The sequence below is a fragment of the Myxine glutinosa genome, chromosome 7 (assembly GCF_964187855.1).
Source record: "Myxine glutinosa chromosome 7, kmMyxGlut1.1, whole genome shotgun sequence".
Classification (NCBI taxonomy): Eukaryota; Metazoa; Chordata; class Myxini; order Myxiniformes; family Myxinidae; genus Myxine; species Myxine glutinosa.
Window position 1 is genome coordinate 112573519 of NC_136267.1, and position 20515 is coordinate 112594033.

The 20515-nt window shown below is 45.7% G+C and overlaps 2 protein-coding genes across 2 annotated transcripts in view; both read right to left on the reverse strand.

Annotated features, from left to right (window-relative positions):
• The window catches only part of LOC144893080 (unconventional myosin-IXAa-like), a 52018-nt gene that overhangs the window by 22864 nt on the left and 8639 nt on the right, over positions 1–20515 (reverse strand). Inside the window, exons 3-11 of the mRNA XM_078782717.1 lie at positions 18207–18210; positions 17774–17860; positions 17500–17607; positions 11871–11913; positions 11155–11277; positions 10071–10151; positions 6860–6970; positions 6473–6595; positions 6120–6269 (exon numbers count right to left, since the gene is read on the reverse strand). Of these exons, the coding sequence (XP_078638843.1) occupies positions 6120–6269; positions 6473–6595; positions 6860–6970; positions 10071–10151; positions 11155–11277; positions 11871–11913; positions 17500–17607; positions 17774–17860; positions 18207–18210 (830 nt within the window). The remainder of the gene's footprint in view (positions 1–6119; positions 6270–6472; positions 6596–6859; positions 6971–10070; positions 10152–11154; positions 11278–11870; positions 11914–17499; positions 17608–17773; positions 17861–18206; positions 18211–20515) is intronic.
• The window catches only part of LOC144892987 (U3 small nucleolar RNA-associated protein 15 homolog), a 32411-nt gene continuing 29741 nt past the window's right edge, over positions 17846–20515 (reverse strand). The window contains exon 7 of the mRNA XM_078782153.1: positions 17846–17860. The gene's annotated coding sequence lies outside the window, so the exon portion shown is untranslated. The remainder of the gene's footprint in view (positions 17861–20515) is intronic.

Genomic DNA, 20515 nt, shown 5'->3' on the forward strand with positions numbered 1-20515 from the left:
AAATTTCAACTCAATCGATCGAAAAATGAACGCAGGGATGCATTTTAAAGGTGCAGTGGCACTAACTGAGTTGCCACGAATATGGCCACGAAATTGCCAATATGGCCATCACAAAATATTTTCCTTAATCAATTGGCTCATAGCATAACCAATCTGCAAGTATTTCATCCGAAGATGTGTCTCTCAGGAATTTTAATTAAATAAGTCATTTATAAATCAACGAGTTAATTTATTAAATGATTAATCAATAAATCAATATTTTCCTTGACAGCCACATCACTTGGTCAGTGTCATGTCCAAATATCAGCTTCCTTACTCAAAAGGTGCCTGAGTTAATGTAATGTAATTACTGTAATAAGATTACTGCAATGATTACTGTAATTACTGTAATTACCGGAACTGTAATTACTGTAATTACCTCAGGTAATTACTGTAATGTAATTACTGTAATGTATTAAGAAATGTAATTAATTAAATAAGTACTTCATTAATCGTTAATAATGAAATAATTCCTGAATTCTCATTTGATTCACTTGACATTCGAATGTCCCCAAAACGTTGGAGCAAAACGTTGCAACAACGAAAGTGAAACGTTGTGGCGACGTTGTGGAAACGTTAGCAAAACCCAACATTTGAATGTTCCCAAAACATTCCAACAACAAGTTCCAACAACAAGTTCCAACAACAAGTTCCAACAGCAAGTTCCAACAACAAGTTCCAACAACAAGTTCCAACAACAAGTTCCAACAAGTTCCAACAACAAGTTCCAACAGCAAGTTCCAACAACAAGTTCCAACAACAAGTTCCAACAACAAGTTCCATCAAGTTCCAACAACAAGTTCCAACAAGTTCCAACAACAAGTTCCAACAACAAGTTCCAACAACAAGTTCCAACAACAAGTTCCAACAACAAGTTCCAACAAGTTCCAACAGCAAGTTCCAACAACAAGTTCCAACAACAAGTTCCAACAACAAGTTCCATCAAGTTCCAACAACAAGTTCCAACAACAAGTTCCAACAACAAGTTCCAACAAGTTCCAACAGCAAGTTCCAACAACAAGTTCCAACAACAAGTTCCAACAACAAGTTCCAACAACAAGTTCCAACAGCAAGTTCCAACAGCAAGTTCCAACAACAAGTTCCAACAACAAGTTCCAACAAGTTCCAACAACAAGTTCCAACAACAAGTTCCAACAACAAGTTCCAACAACAAGTTCCAACAAGTTCCAACAGCAAGTTCCAACAGCAAGTTCCAACAACAAGTTCCAACAAGTTCCAACAACAAGTTCCAACAGCAAGTTCCAACAACAAGTTCCAACAACAAGTTCCAACAACAAGTTCCAACAAGTTCCAACAACAAGTTCCAACAGCAAGTTCCAACAACAAGTTCCAACAAGTTCCAACAGCAAGTTCCAACAACATGTTCCAACAACAAGTTCCAACAACAAGTTCCAACAGCAAGTTCCAACAGCAAGTTCCAACAACAAGTTCCAACAACAAGTTCCAACAAGTTCCAACAACAAGTTCCAACAACAAGTTCCAACAACAAGTTCCAACAAGTTCCAACAGCAAGTTCCAACAGCAAGTTCCAACAACAAGTTCCAACAACAAGTTCCAACAACAAATGGTCACAAGTCATTGTCACATTGCAATGACCTCTAAACATTCCTAAACCAATATCCCATTTAAAAAATCCCATTAAAATCCCATATTTTGTCACCCTTTGCATTGTTGAAAGCAATTAATTCCATAACTTAATATTACCTCAATTTATATATACTAGCGCGTGCCCGCACGTACGTGCTCGCCCGTACGTGCTTGCAAAAAAAACATGCGTGCAAACAACAACAACAAAACTTTGAAACCACGTGGCAGTAACGACCACAGAACCCCCCCTTCTATTTACATGCAATGGTTTGGTCCATTCGCAAAGCCAAAGCGAACGACCACAGAACCCCCCTTCTATTTACATGCAATGGTTCGGTCCATCCGCAGAGCCAAAGCGAACGACCACAGAACCCCCCTTCTATTTACATGCAATGGTTCGGTCCATCCGCAGAGCCAAAGCGAACGGCCCGCGAGCACGGCGACCACACCCTGGGACCCACCCGTCCGATTAATTTCAAACCTTGAAAAGGCACATCCTCGGGTCCCCACCAATATACCTGGCAAGTTTCAAGTATATCGGACCGGTAGTTGTTGAGAAACAGCGGTCGCATACAGACAGACCGACACACACACCGAGATTACTGGAATTATAGATAGATATAAATCCGATCTCATTAAAACCTTCAGACAAACCACTAGCATATATTATTCCTAGGACTAAAATCACCAGGACCATTATCAAACATTTATCAAAATATTAGGACCATCATCAAACCAATGAATGACTCAATCCTTTAATGACTCCATCCAAACCCAGACATTTTGAGTTCCGTAACTTTAATACTTCAAATTTTCCATTCCTTCCCTTCCTGATCCTGGTGTAGGGATGGGTTCTTTTTAGGATCATGTTGCATCGAGCATTATTTTTTCAAACAGTGTGACTATTAAGCCCACGCCAAAACCTCTGACATCCCACCATTAACACCTATTTTAAGCGTGCCGAATCAGTAAGCATCACCCCTTCTATGAGCCTCGACCAGAGGGTGGTTGTCACCCACAAACACTCGTCGCGAGCTGTTCCATTGTCTGTTGATTCCCATTCTGCTGTTTTTGTCTCATAATCAAGATAAATTTGGAACAGCCCTTAAACTAACACCAAGCAGATCAATTTTTATATTTAAATATAAATCATTTTCTCATTAATTCATAATCATAAAATCATTTAATCCGTGTCACCCATGCTATTTATCTAGCAAATTTCGTCAAAAAAAAACACAACAGCACTGGTTCCGTGTCACCCATGCTATTTATCTAGCAAATTTCGTCAAAAAAAATCGAACGAGTTTTAGTTATGGCGGGAAAACTGAAAAAAATTCTCTATTTAAAACGGGTGTACACGATTGTACACGTGTACGGACCTTACCGAACCTTACCGACCCGGCAAACAAATCGCCTCATGGTGCACTTCATGAGCCGACTTGCCCGCAGACCAGAGTAAGGCTCTTAACACCCAGCGTATACCGTACGCATATGCAAGCACACGAATAATAGAATCATTTAAACCGTTCCATCCGTGACTTTTACCTTGGACGGTCGTGACAAAAATACTTTTACACTCCTTGGATTACCTACGGAATGCAAGTCCCACACACCAAATCCTCCATCTTCAGAATTCATATTTCATAATGGACAGATCCCCAAGACGTCATGCTTACATGCTCACCTTGGCGACGTCCACTCGAAATTTCAGCGGTGCCTCCATATTGTGGAAGAATTTCGTGTATGACTCACAGGACTCCAATGACCGGACTCAGGTTTACAAAAGGTCTAGTTTATTATTCACTTCATTCCATTTACCAAATAATACCGCATTATTCAATGGCTGAGATTAACTCTTTTCCATGGTCCTTTTCGTTCGGCCGATGTTCCTCCGCCATGGTCCCGTTCGTCAGAGCTCCTCGCAGCAAGTCCTCTCGACTCCAGCCGCAGCTCCCGCTTATATGGACCAACTCGACTTAATCCTCTGTCCGCTGAACTCGTAATCTCTTCTCCGCTGACGTTACTGGTCGCCTTCCTGGCGCCAGCTAGCCCCCCCTGTTGTGAGTTCCATTTATCAAACAATAGGGGGGTGCTCCAGCCTGGGGCTGTGACCAGGTGTTTCAAGAGATTATCATGTTCGTGCACATTCCTAACTCATTTACAAACTCGTCCTTCACAGAGTTTGCATGTAAAATGTATTTGCTTTGTTACCAGGTTAATTAATAAGTTACCAGTGCCAATTAATAAGTTACGCTGAGTTACACTTCCACAGGTGCTGGCTCCGCAGTTGTGGGCCTGTACTTCTGCTGCTTGCTGCCTGGATCGATACACCATATGGACCGCAATTTTGGTGGCCGCCCACAATGGACCGCAATTTTGGTGGCCGCCCACAATGGACCGCAGTTCTTTGGCGGTCAAGCACCACCCGTGGATGGACCTCTGGGTCAACGTGGCACCTATGCCATACAGGTGAACCACTTTTAGTTGGCCCCCCTGACGGCCACAATTTAGAAATGGACGCGGTTGGCGCCTTTCTTTATTTCTAAAGAAGCCAGAAGGCCAAGTGCACTCCATGAAGGCAAGACCAGCGGCAGAACATCGGCCGGCTGCGACACCACCGGTGACCATGGACACTTAATTGTGCATTGTTATTGAACACTTTATTGGTGCACCGGATGGTGCTGACTGTGCGTATGGGGTGGTGCTTTTGGTGCTTGGACGGGGTGCTCTGCACATTATTAAAGGCCGTAGGGCCACAGGGCACTCGTGGGTTGGTGTATCGATGCTGGCATGCGTGCTCTCCCTATGCATAGCATCTGCATGTGTTCCTCAAAGAACAGGTCCTGGATCGTAGTGTAAATATCAGTCTTGTATAAATGATGCTCCCTACCGGCTGTATGTTTAGTTTGAGGATGCTTTCCGCGATTCGGTTATCCTGTGGGTGTGTTTCTGTTAGGAGAAGGGTGCAACGTCGCAGGGGGACATATTTACTCATTTGTGAACATCTGTAAAACTGTCGCACTCAGGGTTGAGTTAATAGTAGAGGGAACTACATCTGAGTGCCACACTAACGTAGGTAAAAATTTATCGGGTCGGGACGCCCCGAGGTAGAGAAGGGTGCAATGTTGCGGATATGGGATTTGCATCCATCCATATCCGCTTGTAAATATTCCCCTATTTCCTAAATACTTCCCAACTCTCCCCAATCCCCCATTCCCTAGTCCCATTTGCTGTAAACAACACTCTGTAGACCCGACCTCCCCCTATTTCCCCCATTAAATGTCGTGCCCAGGTTCACCGCATCTCATGTAAGACAACTATAGGACATCTTGCTAGTTATTCTTAGTCTATGTCAGTTAAGGACTCGTTTCCATTAATTCTGACCCTTCGTTGCACCAGAATGTGATTGTATGGCACCGTTAGGAAGTTTAGGACCTCCCAATACCTCCCCGCAGCTCTTCCTCACGGTTCAGCAACAACAACAACAACAGAAACGGCAGCGGCGTGCACAGGGAGTGCACGTCCTCACTCCGGCTTGGTTGGTAGGGGGTGTTGGGAGGGCACGAGGCCTTCCCAACGAGCCGCCATCGAACATGTGCTCGACGGGGTTACCAAATAGGGGCTCCCTGTCAGCTCCTCGTCAAGGGCGGAGCCCAGTAACCCCCGCACCCAATGGAAGCGGCGGACTGGCCCCAGGGGGGCGGAGCCAACCAGCCGAGGGCGTGTCACTCCCCGCTGAGCATGCGCAGGAAGAGGGAGGTGACGTCAGATGCGCGCTGAGCTTGAAGCAAGAGAGACGTCCCTTCCGAGCGCTGTGACACCTCCCTGCATCTCTTGGACCGTGCTTGAGCCTGTCCCCGAGCCAAGGTGCACCTTGTGCTATCAACCTACCTGTCCTCCCTGCCATCAATCCCTGTTTAAGTCAGCCTTGTTCCGTTTGTCTGTGGTCTGTCTGGGTTAAGATAAGACTGTAATTAAGTGCCTATCTCTTCTGTGTCTTTACCTCACTACCTTGTAATCTACCCCCTTTTCTCCACCACTGTAATTATACCCTCCTCCGGAGGTCTCGAGAACTGTACCCCTTGCGTCGTTTCATCTATCCCAGTCGTTGTGTCCTTTCCATCATTGATTTAGCATAGCGCGATTTGGCCAACGTTTGGGTGGAATCGGGTGAGTTGGGGAAGAATCGGGGGAACTGTTAGGTCGCGGCAATACCACCGCTCGGTAAATAACATCTTAACCGCGTCCGTAACAACATATATATATATATTGCTTATTTCCACCATATTATCCTTAATTGCCAGCACAAAACAGTCACTTACAAATGTTTTTACTGGTCATGCTACTCCAAGAAATGGTAGCTGCTGATCATGCATCAATTACATAGGGTTAAAATAAGTCTGGTTAATTCTCAAGTGATTCCTCCTTAAATGTATAAGAATACATGATCTGCAAAGAGGGCAATATCAGACCTGCAGGCATTGGATGGCTTGACGTTGACGAAGAAAAAGGCGACGTGCTGCTGTGGCTCGGTACCATGACTGGATAAGGCAGATTCGCTGGAGAACCTCATTGTGGAGCACATTAAACAGTTGCAAGCGCTCTTTCTCTCGCAGGAATACCTGATGTAGGGTGGTTCAGATTCGTGCATATAATGATGGAGAAGTGGGTAGATGGGAGAGTATGTAAGTCATACATGAATAGCCCCTTTTCCTTTTTATTCCTCACATCAAATGAGTCAACTTTCCACCCTTTTCTCCAACTTGAGCTTGTATAACCTCAAAGTAGTTGGAGCACGACAAACAGAAATAAAAATTGTGCACACCTTGCTTTTGCCGATCTGGTGGTTGTCTGGATCAATATGCAAGTTTTTCAGGAGGGTGGCTATTTCCTCTCCGGTTGCCTCTGCGTCGCTGGGTAACAGTAATCCAAACTTCTCCTTAAAGGCCTGCAGAGTCAAAGCAAATGAGGAAAGAGACAATAATACAACCACTCGGAAAGCCTTACTGAAGCTTCTCAAATATGGACGCTTGGAATGCAGCACGTCTTTTGTAAAGATAGTTTAAAGAGTTGCTCGTTGCCTATGCAAATAATTGCACTGCAAAATAGCAATGCTGCAAAATATTAGAAATAAGGGATGTAGTTCACAAACTGCAACAGAATAAACAAGAACTGCGAGCAGTGATGACAGGCTTCCAGGCTTGGTACTCACTTGAAATGAGTACTTGGTACTGTACCCAGAACGTGTGATGCGAACAGTCTCCAGCATGTCTGTATATCGAAGCTGACGCAGCACAAGATCATGATCAAAGCCCATCGGATCCTGTGGACAAGAGATAAACATAAATCACCAATGCTGTGTGACGATGCCAAATGAATGAGGGACCAAAGATACTTACCACGTGGTGCATGATTCCTGTCCAATCAAAGATGAAGATCACTCAGTGATTGAAATGTCAGACCTGAGCCTCACCTACTGGTTAGATATACGTGCTTATGTTGCATTCATTTTTGAATACAGCAGGGAAGGAATAACATATAGTCTACAAATATATCCACAAGTATTGGCCTGTTTGGCATTCACTTTTGAGCACTTAGCTCGTGGTGTTGGAAATCTGTTGTACATCGTATATTGTTACATGGCAAGTGGTAAAGCATGTGGTGAGGTGGAAAGAACTGGGAAGTGGCCCTGTGCTGTGTGCAGGAAGGGTGTCGGAGTGAACTCCATTCAATGTACAATGTGCGCTGAGTGGGTTCATCAAAAATGTAGTGGTCTGAGAGGGTCATTAACCAGTGTGGCAGCTACATTCAAATGTAAGGTGTGCACAGAGGGAGCTGCAGATGGAGGAAATGTTGAGTTGGATCTTGGAGACGGCGTGAAGCTGGAAGGTGTGAAAACATTTTGCTACCTCGGAGACATGCTGAATGGAGAAGGTGGATCAGACTCGGCAACGGTTGCTCGAGTGAGATGTGCATGGAAGAAGTTTCGGGAACTGAGTGGCGTGCTGATGAGGAGGGGAGTGTCGTTGAAGCTGAAGGGAAAGGTGTATGCTGCATGTGTGAGAAGTGTTATTGGTTATGATTGATTATGATTTATGATTTATGGGATTGTTATGATTGTTATGGTTATGATTTATGGGAGCGAGACATGGGTCATGAATGTAGAGCAGCAACGAAGGCTGGAAAGGATGGAAATGCGAATGGTTCGGTGGATGTGCGGAGTATCGTTGAGAGAGAGGAAGACAAATGATGAATTGCGAAAGATGATGGGAATAGAGCCTGTGATTGATGCTGTGAAGAGGAACAGGTTGAGATGGTTTGGTCATGTGTTGAGGAAGGATGAAAGTGACTGGTTGAGAAGAGTGATGGAAATGAATGAAGAAGGAAGTAGAGGACGGGGAAGACCGAGAAAGACGTGGCTAAAGATGGTGGAAGAAGAAATGCGGACAAGGGGGTTAACAAGGAGAGATGCAGAAAATAGGGCAATATGGAGAAGATTGTCATGGGGACCGCAAGACTAACCCCCGCTCTAGCAGGGAAAATGGCCTTAAAATGCATGTTGTTGTTGTTGTTGTATAGTATATTGTTACATGAATGGGGTATGGGGATGGGGGTGGGGGGAGGGATAATAGTCAGGAGAAAGGTTTTTGGCCTGTGTGCTCGTGTAGGTTTTACAATTTATTAATTTTTTTGGACAAAGAGGACACAAACCCATTTCTTTGTAATGCACATTTCTGGTTTATAACCATGTTCTGTAAAGTTGGAAACTGTACCATTAACAATGGTAAATGTTGTTTTGTTTCCAGCAAGAAAGCCAAGGAAAGCAAAATCAGTTTCTGGGTTGAAATGTAATGATGAGGAAATGAGGATGAGCCGATGAAGGGTTACACTGTACTGTTTTAAAAAATTACAGAAGCTCGGGCCCCTCACCGGACCCCAGGTCCCGAGGCAGCGACTCCCCTAACCCATCTTTTGACTCCCCTGGCCATGGGCACACATGTGTAATGGCACCCTCGGCGGACACGCCAATGACGGGCTGGATTGTTTGCTACAATTGGTGTGGGGCCGCCATTATTTCACGATGCCACAGAGCATGGCCCCAAAGGAAGATGCGGGATAAGTATAAAACCAGGAGTGCTGGGGATTCTGTGCATGTTGGCACTTGTTGGCTTTGCTCCTTTTTGGTGCCTTCAGCCTGAAATTGCAAGGGAATGCATGGTTGTGCCGTTCCTGCTCACCCTTGCCTACCTGTCATAGAGGAAGACCTCAGGCTGCATGTCAGTGGCTTAATTGTACTGCCACCTCGTGGCGGCATGCGCACAAATACTGGTCTGTTGTGTGTGTGAATGAGAGTGGTGCTCATGGTGTGCTGGGCTCTTATTATCCGTCGTTAAGTGTATTCATTTTTTATTGCCTCTTTTGCTCATCCAGGATTCTTCATTTATGTCATCCTACCATGTTCCATCAAATTATTTTTATTTCTTTAGAGCAGTGGTTCCCAAACTTTTTGGCATGAAGGGATCCAAGTCAAACTTGGTGCAGGTATAGATGAAATGATTAGATTTTGGGGTCACATGGTCAAAGGTTAGAGGTCAGAGTATGTAATATGTTTATAACTTGAGAACGGCTGAAGGGATTTAAATCAAACTTGGTACAAGTATGTATAATGATGTAATAATGTGGGCGTAGGCATATCGGTCGACGGCATGACGTTGAAGAGCGCCATTCTAGTTCTATATGTAAGTATATACAATTAATGAGAAAAATACTTTATTACTAATTATATACACTTATCATAATCATCATCTTGTATCATGCCCTATATAGAGCGTTGTTGTTGCCGAAGTAATTTCTAGGCTGCAATCCTGGTCTGGTCACCACGCCAACTCAGGAAGTCAAGACGGGAATTCGGAATTTGTTCAGGGTGCCGGTGAGAGCTCACCTACTCTTCATGAAGGACAACGTGGGATCTTTAATGTCCACCCACTAATGATGGCAAACAGGATGCACATTTTAATGTCCATCTGAGGGACAGCACCCACATTGATGAATCACCCTGCCTGTGAAACACCAGGATGAGAGTTCATAGCTTGTTCGGGATTCAAACCCAAGCTAGACGGCCTGGAGGCGAGTGTGCATACCTCAAGGCCATCCTGCAAGCAATAAATACTATATGTTTAAAATGTTCTCCATCTCCACGAGATGTTCAAAATATATTTTTCATTTTCAATCAAGTTCCATGTAAATACCATATGGAAAGAATGTTGATGATATGGCCCCTCACAACACTCCCTTTGCGCTCCTCCAAAGAAGTCCATTCCAACCCACACCCACCCCACCCACAAACGCATACTAACACATACTAACACAGCATCCTTATACTGACAAAATAAAGAAGCTTCAGTAACCCTGTGGGGACACACCTTCTTACTGTTGGAACGGAGGCACCTTATGAAGTAAGGTTTGGCATGTCTCAGCATCTCCAAAAGCTTATTGAGTGAGGCCTACGCATGGTGGAAATGATTCAACAATTAGCATCTTGGTTCCACTTTTGAGTGAATTCATGAACAGCATCATAGATTCCTGGATTCCTGGATTCGCACAGCATTCGTATTAAATCGTTGACATCAGCACAACTGATGCTGACTGGTACAATCATTTATCAGACTCACTAAATCATAACATATTACACAATATGAAGCACATATGAAGTTGACATTGGAGAAGGGAGGAGTAAAAAAAAAAATCTTCTTTTGCCATTTCCACATATATACATGATAGATATAATTCAGCACCTGGTAGTCATACAAAGAATGTAATTTAAGATATATGCAATATTATTGACACCATGGAGACACATATCCTGTGCAGAAATGTCTCATGGATGTCATGGGACACTTTTCCCGACCTTTGTCCTTTCCCGACCTTTTCCCTAACCTCTGCTTTCCATAAGTCGTGGTTCACCCAATATATGCCCTGACACACTCATTCAATTAACCCCACCCAATAATTCATTACAAACCCACATCCATGAGTACAACTCAGCTGCACCAGATGGTAATGGCATCAGCAAGTGGTAATGTCATGTTCTAAGCTGAGTACCTTCGCATTTTAAGAACAATTTTGGGATTTGCAGATATCATCGTTGAACACGTACCATTGCTTACTTGCGTACTCACTCCTTGCTCCTTTGCTGCCATTTAAGATTGTGTACAGGCTCATTGCCATGACAATAATCAAGCAAACGGAAATGGCTTCACATGCACATGAAAATCGATCTAGCTCATTAAAATATACATTACAGCAATGAAAATCAAAGTTGATATAGATGGGGTAGATAACACAATTTATGCCTTCTTGGCAGATAACCTATATAGTGTATTTCAGATAATGTAAATAATTAGATTTACAAGACTCAAAATAATAAAGCCAAATTTTAAGAAAGACTGAAAAAAAATCCAAACAGATCAATTTGATCAATTAATGGCAAGTGTGGGGAATAGTCACCTGAAACTGAGCACTGATGCTTGGAGGCCTTTTCTTGGTGTGCAAATGCAGCAGCGACTTCGTAGTGTGGTCGTGTAAGGTCTGGTTCGCAATGTGCTTCAGAGAGCGCACATCAAGGAGGTGCTGTTTGGGAGGGTTGGGGGGGGGGTAAGGGAAAAGAAATCAGGTCATTTCGTCATAATTACACCATGGACAATGTGGGATCTTTAACATCCGCTAGCTCATGTTGGCAGACGGGACGACCAGTTTAACGTCTATCCGATGGACACTGCACAAACTGAGGCCTTGTCCTGCCTGCGAGACAACAAGATGACAGTTTGTAGAGGGGCAGAGATTCAAAGCCATGCTAGATGGCTCAGAGGTGAGTGTACATATCTCTAGGCCATCATGTCCACCACAAAAAATATCTTTAAGTTTGTTAAATCCAATTTTACATCTCATTAGAGAAAAGGCAGTTGCTATTCTTCTCCTAATAGGGATGTGAGTGAAAGATGTCAACTGGTGGTTTGCTAGTAGAGCAGCAGTGTATTGTGTGACAAATACGCGGCCATGGAGTCTTTCTTTGTGGAAAGGCAGTCCGTACTCCATTGACCAAAGCAATACACAAAATATTCAAGATTCCTCACTATTTCATGAGGCCATGTCACAAACAACATTCATCTGGGACCAGGAAAGTAAGTAAAAAGAAGGAACGTCACACCTTCTGCTTCACGAACCTTTGGAAGATTAATCCGCAGCTTAGCCTGGCCTCGGTTTCGCCTGGAAATGAAAAGGAGAGAACATATGATCTTCAGTGAAACGTGTGGATAAATACGAGTATTTCTCAACATGCATGTGCAATATTGCTTCTACGAATATATTCACCATTGCTAATCGAGTTGTGAAGTCAAATTTAGGCCCAAGTCACAAGTGATATTTTCGTTTCTATTACATTTTCTACTAATTCTGGGCACTTTAAAATCATAATTAAAGCGCTGCTGATCTCTAACACAAAAGAGTGCCGAGAAAACAAAGAGTTATCACCTCTCCTCTCAAAGAATCCTCAAAATCTGAGCGTTGAGAAACCTGATTGGAGCTACCGGAACCTTGATTAAGCTCGTCAAACCCATTAAAACTCAATGAAGCTTCATTGTTTTTTTAATACATCGTCGAGGGCTCGTGTGATCTAGTACTAGTACACTGAGCGGATCAGGACGCATCAGGACAAAAGGGACAGAACACCAACAGCAGAGTTGAAGACCAAGATAGAGGGAGACTTGGACAAACAATGGGTGTGGGGTGGAATGGGGGCAGGAGAGGATGTATGGCCTGGACAAGATGGATACAGAAGCTAACTCTCAAGAGGGGAAACTGAAAATTTGGAAGGAGGGATTGAGGTGGATGTTGGGATGTTAACAAAGGTCAAAAAGATCATTGTTTTGGATTGGGGAGGATCTAAGATGGTGGTGAACAGCTGTCTATGAAGACCCTGAGGGAAGAATGACATTGAAGAGAATGTGGAAATTGATTCCGCAGACAGGAAAAACATAAAGAACGAATGTATAGAGGTGAGCAGTGATCCTGGATTTAGGTGATCCTGACAGTCTCAGGCCTCTAAATCATCAGTTCAGGTGGATGTGTTTACACTGGTCCAGCTTCATTCTGGGCTTTTCACGGCCAAGGCTGTGACTATTGAACCAGCTTATTCAAGCTTTTGGGTCTCACCAGAGCTGTAGATAGAGAGAGTTTGGCCAACTAAACAATAGGCGCCATGTTGTTACCCAAGGTCAAGTGCAAGCGTGCATGCAACTTACCGCTATTAGGGATGGGTTTATTTTTATGTTCCTGAGTTTCATACATTGTTTAGTCAGTTGCGAATCCTGTCCCTGTTACACAAATGTACGTACAAGTATCGATTAGATTTGTTGGAATTTCACCGACCCATTATTTTTCATTTACAGTGTATTAAGCTTTTGTTTGTTTCACATTCAGTCATCCCAAACGAGGGTCGTTGAATTGCTGGGCTTCACTTCTTTCGTTTGAAGAATAAAAATCTCCTTGCTACATCCATTATGTCTATATTGGATGGAATTAATTATTTTTTAATGTTAATTCATCGATATCCCTTTGCGTGCTTAATGACTGACTATGTGTAGCGTTCACTCTGTACTTTCTGCTGGTATATCTGAAGTGATGAAGATTCGTTCAATTCACGAGTCAACTTATACATGATTAGGTCTCTACCTCATCTATGTACTTGCTCTCTTCCTACTCTCTTTTTCCTTAAATGCATTCCCCTTTTCCTCTCATTTTTACTCCTCAAAATCCCTTTCTTCCTATTTCCTTACACTCTTCTGTCTTTAATACAATTCTCCCTTCCCTATGTCGGCACCTTTCCTCCTCCAGTGCCTCCCTTCCCCTCTCTCACAATTTCATATTCACTCTTTCTCACTCTCTTGCCTCTCCTCTTGCATCTTCGAAGTCATACTGATTATTGATTGTGCTACAAGGAAGCTTACAAATTTATGTTCAGATTAACTTGACACTTTAGTTGCACAATGTTGGTGAGATGATCTACAAAAGAAAGAATGAATGGTACATCCGATTGCACACAGTTAGTTGAACTGCTAAAGTATCATTACTGCTTCATGAATGTACACACAAAGCAAGTACATGTACACACATTTAAACATGTATTTGAATTCCATGTATTAATTTTCTATGCTATGTCCACTTGCTGAGGGCTCCTTGTAGTTTATATGTTATATGCCCTTAAATTATCGCAATTTTTTTTACAACTTCTCGCATTGCCATACTCTTGCTTCCTAGTGCTCCACTTAACTTCGATTTAGTTAGTTTATCTTTACGCATCTTCCCCTGTTTCCTCGCATAAAAGTGTAACCTCGTAGTGAAGAATTTCATTAAGAGACTGCGCTTCAGCCCATGGCAGGCTGGTAAGTCTTAGTTGGAACTTAGTTGGAATAGCATTTGGCTTGAGCTTCCTCAGGTCATCGGCCCTGTGACACTCATATTGTGTCTCGTCGAAACGATCCTGCAAAGAAAAAGAAAGACATAGACTATCTTTTAGTAGGGTGTGTGCACTGTGTGTCACTATTGCTGAGCCAAATACAGGCACGAGATTTGGGTTAAAAATCCTGTTTAACTCACATTTACGGGTTGATCCTAATGTATGTTCCTAATTGTCGACTGGACTAGGCTAGCCTTACCGCTTCCTGGGTAGGCCTAATCTATCTTGGACTAGACCCTAGGCCTAGCCCCCAGTCTGCCCAAATGAGATCAACTCTGATAGCGTAGGCCAGAGCATATCCAGGTGTATTGACCGAAGCATGTGGCTTGCAATTTACTTTGTTAGTTAGTGTTACGTAAGACTGAGTCTGTGAGACGCATGGACACTTACTTCGCACAAGAAAGACTTGTCGTTTGGTTTCCAGCCTTCTCGTAGAACCTTTATCTCCCAAATTTTCCTTCGTTCTGGGTTGCGGGGAAAATGGTGCATTGATTTTCCCCTGTCTGAACGATTAGAACAACCGTATGCCGAACAGCACCGCTTTTTTTTTTTGACTGATGAAAAACGAAGCGAATGCATGCAATGCGATGCACGTTCTGCTAGTTATGGAGGTTGGGTAACAACATGGCGCCTGTGAATCACATGACAGCGCTTAACCAATCATAGGGCAGACCAGTTGAAACCGGGTTGACCGAACTCCCTCTATCTACTGCTCTGGGTCTCACTATCTGCCATGATCTTTCCTGGGAAAACCACATTTCCAAACTGGCCTCCAAAGCCAGTCGCCGACTGAGCATCCTCCGTCGTGCGAAGTCATTCATTGGCACACCTGAGCTCCTCACCACATACAAGGCTTTCATCCGTAGCTCAATGGAATACTGCTCTCCACTCTTGAGCTGGTGCTCCTGCCTAACACCTAGCTCGGCTTCACGCTGTAGAAACCAAAGCTTTCAGGATCGTTGGTATCTCCCGCGATGAAGCTGATTCTGAGGGTCGTTCACTCTCTCACCACAGGCAGGTTTGATGGTCTTTTTGTCTTCTACCGACTCCTCTCTGGCCTAGCTCCCCCAGCTCTGTCTGTGCTGTGTCCCACAAATATTCCTGCAGGATGCAAAAGAACTGCCAGAAACCCTCTTCTGGTTAAACTGCCAAAATCAAGACTCTCTGCTCACCTTCACTCTTTCATTTCTCTTTTCTCCCACCTCTGGAACAAACTCCCACACTCTCTCTTCAATCCCACTCCTCCCTCCAGGTATTTAAAACAGCTGTTTACCACCATCTCTTATCTTCCCCCATCCAAAACCTTGATATTTTCTACCCCCGTTAATACACCCCAAAACCACATCTTTCAATCCCGACTTCATTTCTGAAATTCCTTGTAGTGTCAATTTGTTTTATGCCATGTACCCCTTCCCTCCCCCCCCCACCCCCCCGGCCTGCTCCCTTCGAACAGATCTCCTGATGTCCCTGTTCTCTATTGTTGTGCTTGTGCGCTTCCCTCTCTCTCTCTCTCCATATTGTCTCCCCCACCCCTTATTCTTTTACGTGTCCGTTTATGTTTTTTGTGTTTTATGTGCTGATATGTGTTTGATGTGCTAGCTCTTAAACGAGCCTCGATCTTGTATACAAAAAAAAACAAAAAAAAAACAGTGCTCCCACATATAGTATGGAGTTAAAGTGGTATGGATGTTGGCACAGGGTTATTTTCGAGACAGCTTGTCAGCAACCAGCAACCAGCAACCACTGAGATACTGAGGGCAACCATCTGTTTCACGATACCAACAACCACTGAGAAAAATTGCCAAAGTCGGGAAGATAGTATTAATCAACTGGTGGAAAGCTCCTGGAAGTTGGCTGCAAATAGTGCAATTTCCTATGAGAATGCTCATAAGATCATTCATTCAAATTTGCTGATGTCAAAAATCTCAACTAGTGTCCCAAGAAATTTGGTTGAAAGAAAATGGTCCATCAACGGGTGGAGTGCATCTCCAAAGAATGCAAGTTGGCTTTCATGCCCGGATAGTCACCTGGAACGCGGGTTCACCACTGGGACCTGGAAACCAATAAGGCTTTGGAGCAGTCAGCAAGAGGCCTATTCTCTGCCTAAAAAAAAAATTTAAATGCCCTACATCATCGTGCTCTTAATTGGGACAAAATGCATCATTGAAATCGACTACATGCTCCTCAGGACTACATTATTGGTTCACGAGTTATCAAACAGAGTGACCACTATATTCGTCATGGGTGTGTGTCTGTGTGTCTGTCTGTCCGCAGCATAACTACCCGATGATATCATCCGTTCTTGATGAAACTTGGGTGGGAGGTTGATATCATGATCTAGTTGTGTCCCCTCTCTGCCTAGAGTGGGAAATTTCAAACTACCTAGAGTGGGCGTATTGCGCCCATTGTGGGCGGAGCCACGCCCAAAAAGACGTCTTTTTAGGGGGTAATCGAGTTCAAGCTACATCTTCTTCGAGGGAGTTGGTGGAATCTGACAGGGGTTTCGATATTTGGTTAGGCCAATGTCATGTGTCCAGCCCCACAGAGCTCGATTTTTCATTTTCGCCCCAAGGTCAAGGTCACAAGGTCACGAAATTTAGAAAAGTCGATTTTTGATGGTTTTATTACATTGTTCGCTTCCTGATAGGGTGAAATGTCATACATGATCTTATATTATCACATACATCATGAAATACAAGTTTTACAACAAATTTCAGAATCTTCGACCTTTGACCTTTGAAGGTCACAAAGGTCAAATTTTCAAAGTTGTCTGAATCAAACCGAATTTTCAGTATTGTGTAGCTAACTAACCTCATAACTGATTATACATTATTTTCTATCTCATTTCAAGGTCAGTAACCTTCGTTTTGACATTTCCAGGCCAGCACCACACACAATTACATACAGCTGGCTCTTAAAGGCCTGTGCACGCAGCGCATTGGGGCCCTTTGTAAATAGGCATGTACACCGCATGTTGGGGTCCGACACCTGCCACGTGTGCCCCCGACCCCCAGTCCGGACCTATTTCGGTTCTAGTCCGTACTTTGTCATTGAATACTGCTCGCTCGTGAACCATCGTCGTCTCCTGACTTGTTTGTACTGCAATCACAAGTTGAAAGGAGAGGTTGAGGCGTACTGTGGGAGTCGGTACAATTCTATTTTGAAGGCAATTATTTATTAAATGATAAATACTTGTTTTGTAAGACTATTTCAACCAATGCAATCATTTGGTGACATGTTATATTTTCAACAACATTTACCATACTTTCCAAAGCTAGATTCATCAAAAATCTAACTCCATTCCTAGGAAGTACATAAATACTGTTAAAGAGTCTTACAGTAATACGCTTGTGGTCCGATCTCGTTGACGACTAGATGAAGGGAATAAGAAGACGTCTTCCTCGGAACCTTGACTTAAAAATTGACCAGTTGGTGACTGCTCCTCACTGCTCAAACATCTTCAAAACTCACCACTTGTGCTGGAAAGATAAAATTGGCATGATAAACAATCTGGCTCAGACACCACCAACTATATCAAATGCCTTGGGGTAAGGCTTGGAAGGAGATTATGATTACACACAAAGACGATTTTTACTACGAATTTGCCCTCACCTGCAGGATGTCCCTGAGTCTATGGAGGAGCCAGCAGATATTGCCCTTTGTTCTTCTTCTGGTCTACTTCTGGAAAGTTCTTCTGGTCTACTTGGAGAGATGAAAGAAACACATTAAGAAATTATTTCATGCAAATTTTATGCAAGCAAAGGGGGAAAAAAACTTAATTCAATAGTCCGTTTCTTATGAAGGTGAAACAAGAAAGAGCAATCAGATATTGCAGACACTCGCCAGGACGTGTTTGTGTGGTGTATTTTGTGGGGTGTTTATTAGCTGCTGTGTTTGTGTGGTTTATTGACAATGTAGATTTATGTTCAATTCAATATGGCTGCCGAAACATGTGACCAATGATGGCATCAATTTAATTCTCCCATATCATTTTTGTGGAGATCATGTTCAAGAAATTTCAAACTGATCAGATCAAGTGTTATACTTGTCTAATCAGGATGTCATAATGAAGGCACTGATGACATCATTGTGGCGGACACGAAAGCACTGACGTGGTGACATCACCCCGCACACCAAGTGGGGGTGGGCCACGCCGGGGAGAGAGGCGTGGCCTCAGGATATACACGGGGCGCGCAGCCCCGAGCAGCGCAGTGCTGCAGTTTGAGTGCTTTGAATAAAGACTCTTTTGTATGAACCGAGTTGTCCGCTTGCTCCTTTCGTAAGCCTTACCGCGCGCAGCACCGCACTTCATTTGGTGACCTCGACGTTGGATCTGCCGTAGCGATCCTTCCGAACACGACGCCATTGCAATGGCAAACAACGCGATGTCGGTCAAACTTCCCGAATTTTGGGAGGCCCAGGCCGAAGTTTGGTTCGTCCAAGCTGAAGCCCATGTAGAAGCGCTACTGCCACGTGGTCGCCTCCCTCGGGCCCGGCAGGGCCGCTCGAGTTGTGTCCGTCCTTCGCCACCCACCGGACGGCCACAAGTACGAGGCGCTCAAGCGGCTACTCCTAGCCACGTTCGGCCTCACGGAGGACGTACGGGCCGACCACCTCCTGGATCTCCCCGAGCTCGGCGACACGCGCCCGTCGGTCCGAATGGACCATATGCTGTCGCTGTTGGGCGACGAAGCCCCTGGTTCTCTATTCCGGGCGCTTTTCCGTCACCAACTACCAGCACAGGTCCGCCTCGCGTTGGCCGGGACCGTGATAACGGAACCCCGAGCACTGGCCGCCGAGGCAGACAGGTACTTCGCGGCTTCGGACACGTGGGCGAGAGTCGGTGCGGCCGTCGTGGATCTCGAGGCTGATGCTGCTGCACACCTCGTGGATCCCGAGGCTGATGCCGATGCACACCTCGTGGCCGCCGCCACGCCCCGCCCATCACCGCGGAGAAAACCGCCACCGTGGGGAAAACCGCCGGCTCCACCAGCCTGGAGGAGCCAGCCGCGCTCCTCCAGCTCCACCACCTGGTGCCGGTTCCACGCCAGGTTCGGCCACGAGGCTCGACAGTGTCATCCGCCGTGCTCCTTCGACAGGTCGGGAAACGCCCGGGCCGGCACTCGATAGTGGCAATGAGCGCCGGCCGTTCGAACAGCCTACTGTTCATAACGGACACCTTATCCGGGCGCCGTTACCTGTGCGACACGGGAGCGCAGGTGAGTGTCGTTCCTGCCGATACGTCAGACAAGCACACCGCGGGCGGGGGCCCCGCGCTGCTTGCCGCGAACGGGACGCCCATCCGTACGTACGGAAAACGCTGCCTCTCTCTGCGGTTCGGAGGGCAGGTTTTCCGATGGTCGTTCGTCACGGCCAACGTGCCCATGGCATTGCTTGGCGCGGACTTCCTGTGCGCAAATGGGCTCCTGGTCGACATAAAGCACAGACGTCTTGTCCAGGCCGAGACGTTCAGCTCGCTTGCTTGTGCACTGCCCAGCTCGTCGAGCAGCTCACTGAGCGGCTCACCGAGCGGCTTGCCAAGCGGCTTGCCGAACGGTTCGGTTCCGGCCACGTTGATCTGTACGCTTCCGGCAGCGGACGAATTCACCCGCCTCCTCGCCAGCTTCCTGGCCCTCACGCGGCCCACCTTCTCGGCGGGGGCCGTCAAGCACGGGGTGGCCCATCACATCCCCACCATCGGGCCACCGGTCTACGCCCGGGCACGCCGCCTCGAGCCGACGAAGCTAGCGGTAGCAAAAGCGGCGTTCGCTACCCTGGAGCGACTCGGCATCGTTCGGCGCTCGGAGAGTGCTTGGGCATCGCCACTGCACATCGTGCCGAAGCCCGGCGGGGGATGGCGACCGTGCGGGGACTATCACCGTCTCAATGACGCCACCACCCCCGACCGCTACCCCGTCCCCCACATTCAGGACTTTTCCGCCTGTTTGGCGGGCATGTCCTTCTTCTCGAAGGTGGACCTCATACGCGGCTACCATCAGGTCCCCGTCAGGCCGGAGGACATCCCGAAGACGGCGGTCATCATGCCATTCGGACTCTTCGAATTACTGCGGATGCCCTTCGGTTTGAAGAATGCGGCTCAGGCGTTCCAGCGGCTGATGGACAGCGTCCTGCGTGACTTGGATTTTGTATACGTCTACCTGGACGATATCCTCGTCGCCAGCGCGTCCCGCGAAGAGCACCTACACCACCTCCGCACGCTCTTCGAACGCCTGGGCCAGCATGGCCTGATTGTGAACCCCGCAAAGTGCCGGTTCGGCGTCGCCGAAATCGATTTTTTGGGGCACCGCGTCACCAGGCACGGAGCCGTCCCCCTGCCGGCCAAGGTGGAGGCGG